The sequence below is a fragment of the Blennius ocellaris genome (assembly GCF_963422515.1).
Source record: "Blennius ocellaris genome assembly, chromosome: 6".
Classification (NCBI taxonomy): domain Eukaryota; kingdom Metazoa; phylum Chordata; class Actinopteri; order Blenniiformes; family Blenniidae; genus Blennius; species Blennius ocellaris.
Window position 1 is genome coordinate 7,044,039 of NC_137655.1, and position 12,139 is coordinate 7,056,177.

Consider the following 12,139-nt stretch of genomic DNA (forward strand, 5'->3'; position numbering starts at 1 on the left):
ATCAGCATTCTTAAGATTCTCCTGCCAGTCACATGGGACAATTTATTGACTGATCATCTAACAACCTTGACGCAATGTTTCCAAAACAGAATTTATACTTCTATGACACCAGCATATCCATATTACTGAGGCGTATTGAGCGCAGTGTTTAAAAAAACTAATCTCCTAGATCTGCTCAACGTCTCTGACTTCACAGGTTTTCCTGGAAGAAGTTAAGTTTTCATCACCCTGACAGACTGAGGAGGGACTCCCAGATCAAACGTCTTGAATAGGGACGTCCAGATCTTTAGCTGTGATCTGTGGAGCCCCGTGTCCCGGCATGTGCTGAGGAAATGATTGCCACCGCAATTTCCAAATCCTGTTCTCTCCAAGAGGAGGAAAGCAGATACTGTGTGCATGCTGAGTTTTAACTCAGTGTTTAGTCAGGGTCCGACAAAGATCTCGGACGGTTGAGAGCTCATTGGTGATGCTAAGAGTTCTGTAAAAGCTGAGTGAAAACAAAATGATGATAAGATCGCTATAAAAGGAAAGTTTGTGTGCATATTTGGCACACATTTCACTATGTTTGAAGTTGACCTTTCGAGTGTATTCACATTATATACAAGTAAAGAAAGTAGTGTAAGATGCCAATATCCGATTATCCAGGTCTTGTTTCTTTCCCCCCCTCTCTACTCTAAAGTGTAATTTCTCATGTGAAAAATTAGAAAGTTTGAGTTTGTGTATACAATTGCATTCCGATACAGTATACAGTCAATTGTCACAACAGTTTAGAAGCTAATCTTTATAAACATTTTCTTTTAAAAGCTAAACAAAAAAAAGCTTTTCCTTTTAAGCATAATTCATGGATTTGTTTTTAAGTAAACAAGCAATTAGGTTAGACTATTCCTCGCCATTTTAGCAGCTTCCTCACATAAAGTGCCGTTGTTTTTATGAACCCACGCATTCAAATCGACCTGCCTACACAGGTCCCGGATTTACCAAGCAGCTTAAAATGCTAGCAGAGGTGCAGATGCATATGCACATCCTCTCCGTGTTCAGCGTTTGTCCAAGGGTGAATTTCCTTCCAGTCCTGTTGTCGCTGCCGAATGCATAAGTAAATAACATCCTCCGCTGGAGACGTGGGCTTCATGCAGAAAGAATGTGCGTACAGATCTCATTTCTGCCTTCAACAGGTTGTGCAAGGGCCCAGATTGTTGGATCGCTCTGCCGGCCATTGCTTCTTCTTTGTCCTTTCACTGGTTCTTTGAACCCACAAGGCCCCACTCAAGTGTTGGGTTTCAGCTTTGCACCACACTTCAAGAGCACGTCAATGCAGATCAACACTTTGACAGTAAATCCAACAATGAAAGAGAGTAAAACACCTCCCTTTTCGTCACAAAGCTTCCTCTTTGCATGTGAGGGAATCAGAGGCCCACGACTCCAGAGCATTAGTGCTTTGATAGAAATTCCACAGCAAGAAAAACGACTAAAACAACTTCAATAATAGCTGAATATGTGTTTTTGCACTGAAGAATGTCTAAATGTTTATCTGTATGTAGACAAATCCTTAAATTGGTTGAATCGGTGCTTAAAGCTGTCACCGGATTGCGCTGAAAGCCACTTCCCGCTCTTCAATCCTAATCCTTGTTGCCTGGCTACTGAGTAGCAATCACATTTTATTCACTGCTTAATGAGAGGCTTGGACCTTTTCAGTCGAATGATCGCCACCAGTCCACAAAAAAAGGCAAAGCTTCATCCTTTTTGCAGGGTGTCAAACTTTTAGCTGGCGGGGCACAACACCTTCAAGCACCGATCAGTGAACAGCGGCGGCGAGTTCATACTTCACCTTCAACTGACACTTTAATCCCCTGTAATGAATGGAGACAATGGCGGCTAGGGTATGACGTTATGCCGATGGCTATATCAGAGGCCCAGGGGATACAGTAGATGAAGAGAAGCACGTTGGACAAAGAGGGGCTTTCATCAATGAGACAATATCTGGGTCCTCAATTAGTACAGGCCAGACGAGGGTCCGGAGTGCCAGCGCTCATTGTTCCTCCCACTGGCCACTTTAGCACACACACACACACACACAAAGCACACAGGTCGTGGTCTTCCTCTGTTTCAGTTTAAGCCGAGCAAAGGCATGTTATAATCCACGTGATGGGGATTTGGTGCACCAACCTGATCTGAAACAAGTGAACTTAGTGAACCAACAGAGCACCGAAGAATAGTTTGATTCTAAAGTGAAAATTCGGACTTCCTATAGGAAGTCCCCTTCCCACCCCCCCCACCCCCCCCCCCCGAACTGATCTAAAGTCAACCGGAACAATGTCCATTGAGTTCCTCATGTAAGCAACATAAATAACGGGACGCGGTTATTTTTAGGATACAGACACAAATGCCATGATCGAAATACAAACATAAACAAAAGATGAGGAATATGTTCTCGAATGCACCTGGGTCCATTGATCTGATCTCGGTATGGCAGGTCAAATTTAAATTCTGCAGTTATCCTTACCTGAGGGTGATGGTAGTAACCTTAAGTAACCAGCTGAAAAAAAAGCACGGAGACTGAGACAAGCATGGGGCTTTTTTTTTTTTTTAGGGATCTTAAGTAAACTTCCAGTAATGCTTGGCTCATGATTTGCTACCAAATCCTGACTTCTTATTAATGATTTCCTCTCACTCAGGTGCCCCATGCATTTATTTTCTCCCAGCCTGCAGGTCTCAACCGTAGCATTTGTAATGCATTCAACTATCATTATATCACAGAAGGTAGATATTTATGATGAGGTGAAATGAGGTGACAGAGAGAGGCGTGAAGCAACATGAGAGAACACGAGATGGGTTGAGGTGGGCAGATTATTTATCGAGGCCCGCGCTTGTCCTTTGAAGTCCTCGCACACTTCACTCGAACAAGCTTCGCAAATAAAACTTTACACTGCCGCACGATGTCTGAACGCGCTGCAGTACACGAGCGAATCGCCAGCAGCTTCAGCTCTCTGTGTCTGCACAGGATGCATTCTGGGAGAGTCGTCGCAGTCTATAACTTCCAGTCAGACGAAGCAAACATACATTAATCATAGAAATAGAAGTGCAAACACTGGTGCAGAAATGCTAGCTTTAGTTTATAAATGAAGGTAAAGTTTATAAGTGTAAAAAATAAGACTTTGAAGGACTTCTTCAGCAACCATTCCAACTTCAAACAGATCCTCTATATAAGGTCATGAATGTGTTGTTGAGTTTGTTCCCTCTGATCCTTTTACAGCTGTGTCACTGTTCGCGCTCACTGTCACCTACATCACTTTCAGCTGGAAGTTTGTTTTTCTAAATCTTGCTTTTGTTCCATTTGTTTGGTCCATGTTGTCTATGTTAAACATGTAATGCACCAATAGATATAAAAAGGGACCTGTCTTTTCTATATTTCACCCATTGTGTTGTCTTCTTCCAAACACAAGGTTGTAGGTTTGAACCCCCCAAGCCTATATGTCAGGGTGTGGGCAAGACTTGAGTTCAGATTTGCTCCCAATGGAATTTGAGCACCTTGCATGGCAGCAGTCACCATTTATGTGTGAGTGTAAATGGGTGAATGGGACTAACAGTGTAAAAATGCTTTGAAAAAAAACATACACAAACTTACATTCACAGCAAAAAGCAGGAATTAACCTCAATCTTATGTTGTTGGACCCAAGAAACACCATTCAACTGTATCTGTTGTTCAAAGTACAAATAGAGGAATCCCCTAAATATATTTGTACCTTTTGTGTTAAACTGCAGTAATCATCAGTTTATGAAAAAAGCCCTTAGAAGCTGATCTGGACTGCAACCTATGTCTTCATCTCGACTATTAAAATATGTTGGGACTGTCGTCATTTTCTGTAGTAATTGTTTGGGTTCATGCTAATATAGACATTTTCATCAAATGTACTCTGCACTTTAAACTTTCAAGTTTAAATTTTGAAAGGTTATCATGGCACTATTTTACCCCGTTTGACACCCTACTCCAAGATTGAGTGAAATAGAAATATTACATCATATAGGTATAGATTGAAACACCCCAACATTGACAAGCACTTCGTTTAGAGTTAAAGCGTGTCCAAATATCCTCATGTGAGACTAAATCTGTCCACATATTGCACCTCTACAGACAATGTATTTTACAGTAATTGTAAATCTCACCCTGCTTTCTTCGGGTCTGGTCTCTGTTTAACTTGACGAGACAAATTTGAAACAGGAAACTCGAGGTTACAATGACTTTATGCAGTCAAGCCCAAATAATAAGGTCATAAACCAGACTTGTGAAACCACAGGGCTCTGTTGGTGATGACAGTAACTGTTCTTCATAGGGATTTTTTTTCTTTTCTTTTTTTTTCTTCCACAACAGTGAGGTGCAGAATAACCACTGGCTGCAAACCTCCCAAGATGTGTCCCAAAACGATCAGGCCACTGTCTCAGCTGAAGAACGGCACTGCAAATCTTTCACTGGGCCTCTAAATATTTGACATCCCCATGGTTGGCCCATGTTCCTCTTCTCCGAGCCTCTCAATGGATGGCACTGTGCCACCTGGCCCCGAACAGCCAGGGAGTGAATGGAGGGCACCCTTTATTGTCTACAAGCTCATGATTCACACAACAATTAGCAGCTTTCAAGTTATGAGCGACCGAGGTATTCACTCCGTGAAAAGTCCAGACTCAGCACATGATCAAACAAGAGCTCAAGCCTGCCGTCTGGTTTGTTGTCAAGCAATGATGTATCTCCAAAACAAGAGGTTATGGGGAGGTCTTAACTGGGGTTGTAGAAGTTGGTGTGAGAACAACTCAACTCAAAAGCAAGGAAGGGTGATTTTAAGGTCGGATTATAAGTGAAAATCTTAAAAGATGGTCAATTGTTTTTTTTCTTGTCTGTATCATTTTTTTTCTCATACCAGTCACTACCTTGAAAGTCCACCGCTATATTTCAGGTAGAGTGAGCGTTGGTCATGTCATTTAACCCCACGCCTCACTGAAAGCCCCGCTTCCGTCAAATCTATATGAAAGTGAAGGACAGAGGTGCAGGAATCGGCAAATCCCTCCTTTGTCACAGGAGCTCTGGTCTCGATGGTAATCTCCCTGTCCCTTGGGATTCTCCTCAGTTCACACCCCCATGGTGTGAGATTTGTGAGAGGGTGAAAAGAGAAGTGCCTACAGACATAGCAGCCCTTGAAGGACGGGTGAATGAGTGGAATTCAAGGGTGCCCTGAAAAGCAGTCCTGCACATCATGAGAGTCAATCAGAAGATAAGAAGACGTGGAGAGCGAAAAAAGAGGGATATAACGGCAAAGTGCGGTTCTAAACGCACAATGGCATTCCCCAGAGGGGCCTCACGATATGCTGAATGGTCTATTCATTCATTTAAAAAAAAAAAAAAAACACGCACACACATATTGGGTGGTAGCTGCTGCTTGTGTTAACAGTGCCCATGTCTGACAGTTAAAATATGCTTATTTCAGACTTAAATCTTTAAAGTACCTTCTAAATAGCATAAGAGGATCACGTCATAACCAGACACATAGAGTGGCGTACACAGTTGAGGGCCACTCTGAACCAGCAGCTCGATCATGGAGAGTGAAAAGCCGATGGTATAGATTTCTTAGGACAAGAGAATGTAAATGGGTGGTGGTGGTGGTGGTGGTTGGGGGGGGGGGGGGGGGGGGGGTCTCTAGTTTCATGTGGATCTGTGTTCAGCAGGCTGTCAGAAGGGACAAGTGAACACTACCTAAAGCTGGAGACTGGGACAAAGTGCCAGGTAGATGGATCCGGTTTCCTTTGCTACAGCCAAATGCTGCTTTGTGGTGGAAAAATCTGCACCTGGTGGCCATGGAAACCAAGTTTTCATCCAGGCTATGGCCACTGGTGCTGAAAAACTGACCACACAAAGAAAGTGAGTGTTGCTTGAAATGTGATGTGGTTTAAGGAGGATGAATGTCTTTTGGCAGGACAGTTTGGGTGGTCAATGGAAGACCGCTGCAAGTGTTTATTGGTCACTTATTGTTATTTATTTATAACACTTTTTGGGGCTTCTTGAAATCAGTTGGATACACTCTCTGTAGGGTCAACGGTCTGGAGCCACTAACCCTAACCCTAACCCTCTTCAAACCCCTCTACATGAGGGATTCACAAATTTGAATAGAAATAAAAACATTGATGCCATTTGTGCTGTATCTGCATATCAGATTATCTTTAAATAAGGTCTTGTATTTCACAGTCAAAAGTCACAAGTTGTCAAGGAAAAATATCCAGAAAAGGATATGCCATGACTAAAAGGTCAGAACAGCTAAATCCACAAAAACAGCAAAAAAAAAAAAAAAAAACAACTCAATGAGCTAGCCACTTAAAGGTAAAACCACTTTAGGCAGATGGAAATGTAACCAAAAATGTTAGCAGTTCTAAATTGTGGTTATAAAATTTGACAAATTAAACCAGATAAACACATACAGTGCAATTTCATCTTAAATGGTAAAATACTGCCTTAATAATCTTTAAATTTAAACTTTAAAGGTTTTTTTTAATTGGCTGGTTAATGCCAGTTTGCTAGCTTTCATATGCATCACTTATATCTCAGCTCGGGTCTTGGTGTTGTGTTTTATCCGCTACTCTTAAGAAATGTGTCCAATAATCCAATGATTTCTTTAAAAGTTGTACCATTTGCTTGGTACTTTGTCCAGATTAGAGCCTCTTGTGGGTCACTTTTGGCCCATGGGCCTTATGTTTGACGCACCTGATCCTTGGCATTGATTCCCAACCTGAGCAATATTAGGAAAACACTGTTCTATCTCACTTAGCCACATCAATGCAATAATTATCGACAAAGATAGAAGAAGCAACAGCTGTCTTCTGAAAGCTCTCACTTCATGTTGGTGTTGGTACGCGGATAATCAGATGCATATGGTTTTGTTTCATGACCCGATATCTTTTTTAAGACCGTTTCATCCCACTCTATGTCCAGATCTTTAATATAATACTTGCATCTACTGTAGAGTCCTGTAATTTGCAGACCTTCACAGCTTACACTAACTGTCACCTGGTGGAGATAATAAGTGAGGGCTTGCACCGCAAACAGGAAAGAGGCGCTGAGAGGCAAGAGGGCACTCAGCGTGCCATTAGCTCTGGAGATAGTTGGGTGTGCAGAGCAAGTAGCCCTACAAATCCTCTTCTTTGGGAACATAAGCAGTAATTATGGCATCCCTCTGTATTTTGCCGCCGTCAACCCGGCATTTTGACATCAGGGACAGCATGAGAGAACAGCTGAGTGCACCTGAAACGCCGAATGGAGGGAGCACATAAAAATACAAATAACAGCTGTCAGCGGCATTCAAAAAGGACGGCCTGACCCCAAGAAGCAAGATAATAGGGGAGGGCAAATACAGAACAAATACAGAGAAAAGCTCAGGGAGAGCGTTTCCTTGTACATGGCATCAGATTGGAAATGAAACATTATTGAATTTTATTTCTTTGTGTTTGTGAGTCAAGCTTTTGCAAGGTCACTGCATGCATGAAACGTGTTTTGTTCACAGGATGAAAAATACTGTAAAATATCAGCTTGAAATGATACAATATGTAGAAATGCTTTCCTAACTGGCCTTGGTTTCATTATCGAACAGTCATAAACACTGTGTGAAGCAGATCACTGTGGCGTTTTGTTTGTATGATGGTTGAGCACAGGCTTGTCAGAGGTCCGACTTCCCAAATTTATTTGAGAAGAAATACTGATCTATAATAAATAATTAATAAGTGACTTCAAGAAAGCATCCATATCTTTTACTGAATATGTTGTTGGTGGCCTAAAGAACAATTAAAATCACAAGATATGCTTCATAACCATCAGAGCAACAACAGTAGCAGACTGTACATGAAGATTTAACAGATTTATTGTCTTTACCTATGGATCTCCACAGCAGTTCACATTATCGTAAAGCATGAAAAATGTGGAAAATATTGCATTTAGCTACCAAACTTGTGGCGGGGCTGGCTGGGCTGGGAGGGGGTGATATTGTGGTTTAGGCCCCGTTTAGATGATATTTTCAAGTAAAATGGAAAGCTTTCATAGAGTTTTGGGTCTCATTAACGCGACAATGGTGCCTGGAGCCACTGGAAATGAAACTTTTTTAAAACAATTTGACTGCCTCCGTGTACACAGGGGGAAAAGCGGCTTTTCGGAAATGCTGCTCCTCCACGTTCGCAAAACGGCCGGAGTAAAATGTTTTTCTGCACATGTGCAAGTAGCTGCACAATAACAACAAGTGTCATGACTCTCAGTCCATATTCTCCTGGGAGTTTGGTAGATGCACCCAAACTCTGCTGTTTCATGTAAGATATGTCACTGACATCAGGCTCTTTAAATGTTCAGCATACATTTTATAGAATTCAATAAAGGTTTTTTGGTACAGAAGCATTGCTGAAAAGGCAACAACTTGACCTTCAGATTTTTTTCAGTTTTTTCCTGTTTTTCCTCCTGAAATTCTCTGTTCCCCCTTAAAAGAGTATAGACTTCAAGTCAATCAAGGTTGATCTCACACTGGACTGTACTTTGCAATGTTTACAGTCGACATGGACCCAAAACTGTTGAGCTTCACCACAGGAAGCAGATGGGATTAATTTAGCAATCAAAGCAGGATGTGACCACCAAGGTTTTCTAACAAAACATGTGGAATTTACAGTCAACTGCACCAAAATGTCCAAGAGTCCCCTCTCTTCATCCTTTGGAATCATGTGTCTGTCTATGACATTTGCAGTGTCTGGAACTTCAGATGGATTTTTATCTAGGGTGAATGTGCTCCAGCAGAAAAAAGATGTCAATCACTTGTACCGAGTTCTCGAAAACTGCAGCGAAAATGTCTAAACACAGACGGATATCCACCTATCCACTTGACATTTGGATTGACTCCCACCCACATGCACAAGCATCGAGTCCGAGCCACACAAACGCCACGGGGAGGAGACGTAAACCATCTAATCAACTTTCTAAAAGGGCGGCCAGCCGACATGGCGTAACAAAAACAAATCCTGGATGGAAGTGGCAAGCTTAATGGCAGCGAGACACTTCCAGAGATGTCGATTACGTATGAGCAGGTTTACTGACTAGAAAATCCCAGGATTAGACATCACAAGGTTCACTGAGTCAACAGAATCTGTGCACAGTCGGCCCATTTATTTAATTTAAGAGTTACAATGATCCTAACAGAGCCCCCCTCCTAACAGCCACTCGACACAGATAACCTGGCTCTTATTCCTGGACGGGTGCTTGTTTTCAAATTACAACAGATTACGTCTGGAGTTTATGACAATTATACCTTTGTGTAGGTTTGCCGCACAGCCACATCCTGCCCTGAAAACCCCGGGTGCTATTATCGTTCTGATTTGACAAACTCTGCAATCACACGCCGTTTAGGCCCCATTGACACAACAACGTTAACGTTAGTGCTTTGCTTTAACAATGTAAACAACAATAGGATGTAGAATTGTATGATTTTAGGGGAAACCTGACAACAAGTTGCAGAGAAGGAGGCATATGGGTCAGTCTGGAATAAGTCTGCAACCTTTAGGAACAAAAGCCGTTTTGGACACTTTCTACAACAAACATTAACAATGGTGGCAGGCGACCAAGTCGGATTGTTATAAGGGTGACTGTCAACTATTAAAACTACCAAGTCACAGGACAATATCGACCAGGAGTCAAGACACTCTGGAAGCAAACGTTGTTATTTTCCACCTGCTCTCGCACGGGCTGGAAAAACAAAAATACAAAAACCATGCGTTTTCACTTGAAACGTGTAAATGGCACCTAAAGTATTCTATTGCTCAAAAACTACTGCTTGTGTATTACGGAGCGGCAAAGTGAGAATATGGTTGCAAAATCACTTTAAATGGCTGTAAAACGGCTGCAAACGATCTCAGTCCAGGTAAAAATCCACCATCAAACGCAGTGACAAGACCAAAAAGGTTTCAGTGTTTTGTTATCCCTGACCAGCACATAAAAAAACTATTTCTTTTACGACTGTTTCAACAGTGTGAAATGGCTTTTCCTGTCCCTCTGGCCATCATGCCTGCTGCACTTTAAAAAAAGAGAGAGAGAGAGAGAGAGAAAGAGAGAGAAAGCACCCGAGCCAGCTGTGATTTTTAATGCACCTCCTAATTCAGCCATTAAATGGCACAGTGGGGTGTTCCCTTACTGCCGGTCCCCCCCCCCCCCCAGCCCCTCACTCCCCCCCACCTCCGCTCGTCCTCCTGCTCTCCCTTCAGGCAAAGCCATGCTGGGTGCATGTCAAAGATCACATGACAATAGGGATTCCTGACCCAGCCGAGGAGCAGGGGAATGAATCAGCCCTAATTCAACCATGTCGCAGGCGGCCGGAGTGCCGCTCTCCAGACAAGAGTGGTGAGGCCTTTTCAGCCTCGACCCTTACACACACACACGCACACACACACACACACACACACACACACACACACACACACACACACACACACACACACACACACACACACACACACACACACACACACACACACACAGGACAGCATTCCTGTGCAAATGTCACGTCGTTTACTTGCAATACGATTCAAGATGTTGGAAGTATTTCCACCTGTCCTGAGTATCATCAAACATGGAGTATTCCCAAAAATTACAATCACAATAGATAAATAGCAACATGCAGCACTATGAGCAATCACACGTACATTTACACACACACACACACACACACACACACACAATCTGCCATTTGAACCACCAAAAATCTAGCAATCTTGTCAGCATCGGTTGTGCTTGATCAAATATTAATCGTCATCCTCTCAGTTTCCTCTCTGTATATCAACTGACAGCTTCACGCTTCTCCAACTTTACATTTACTAAATGAACGTATGGCATTAGTAAGGATCAAAGATGAATAATTCAGCAACAGATGAGAATCCTTTCATCCCATGGCCCCTACAGCTCGGTGACACCATGACCAGGAAGGTCGTGCTTTACTGTGTCTTCTAATCCAACAGGGACACAAGTGTATGAGCCTTTAAGAGGTTACAAAAAGGAGTGAAAAGAGGGAAATGTGAGTTTTTTCTAGAAGTTAGAAGCAACACACAAAGCAAAACCTCAAGACAAGCCAAACAGGAATGAAAAAAAAAACACTTGCAGACTTTGGACTTGAGAAAAAAGCCTGTAAACAGCCCCAAAGCCACTTCCACCTTCATATCATGAATATAACTGCTTTTTATCAGCCAATCATAACAAAGTGTCACCGGGGTTTTTGTAGAAGAATAGGTGGCTCCATACATAGAAGGTTGCCTTGTTAACAGCGCACACAGACAAAAAAAAGTGAGCAAACATCAGCCTTAACAGACAACCACTGCTTCGCACAGCAGCTGCTTTGAAGAGGTGAATCCTTTCTTTACCCCTGAAGTGTTGCGCAGCAAATCAAATAAAACACTCCAAAGCACAGGAGATGCGCTCCAGTCTGATTGGATCACACAATTTACGCAGCAGAGGCGAAACATTAATAAGGGTTAGCAATCAGGAGTGAATTAAACTGTCACCACAGGTGAAGTTCTCCAGGAACAAAAAAAAACATGTTGATTCGTACCTGTCCACTGCGATGTGGCTGAGACGACCAGGACGAGGACGCAGTAGACGACGCGCTCCAGCCATGAAGAACACCTGCAGGGAGGCAGCAGGCGGACGGTCACACACAACTAAACTTTCACTGCACAAAGAAAACAAAAAAGGTTTTAACCTCTTCCCCCCCACTCGGCAGTACCTCATCGTCATCTCTTCTTTCTGTGGGACAGAGCAGGAGAGCTACATGGACTGATCGGAGGGGGAGAGTGTGCGTAAAACAGCCAGTTCTTGGTCCAGCACCTCCACCTCTGCCCACTGCTGCTGCTGCTGCTGCTGCTGCTGCTGCTGCCGGCACAGCTGATGAGGACGCAGCGCTCTGCTGGGAGCTGGAAGGAGGAGGAGGAGGAGTGAGGGAAGGAGGGAAGGAGGGAGGGAGAGCAGACAATTGCAGGGGGGGGGCTTCACAATGGGGGCTTCCGCCAGGTCCTAGAGTCAAACCACACTTCTGCGCGTCACTGCGCTGCGGTGCGTCATTTTATACCATAATAATAATAATAATAATATAAA

At 43.0% G+C, this 12,139-nt stretch overlaps 1 protein-coding gene across 1 annotated transcript in view; it reads right to left on the reverse strand.

The window, feature by feature from the left end:
- Window positions 1-11,870, reverse strand: part of col18a1a (collagen type XVIII alpha 1 chain a) — an 81,246-nt gene extending 69,376 nt beyond the window's left edge. Inside the window, exons 1-2 of the mRNA XM_080497719.1 lie at window positions 11,772-11,870; window positions 11,598-11,671 (exon numbers count right to left, since the gene is read on the reverse strand). Of these exons, the coding sequence (XP_080353845.1) occupies window positions 11,598-11,671; window positions 11,772-11,782 (85 nt within the window). The 5' untranslated portion in view covers window positions 11,783-11,870. The remainder of the gene's footprint in view (window positions 1-11,597; window positions 11,672-11,771) is intronic.
- Window positions 11,871-12,139: the final 269 nt, after the last annotated feature.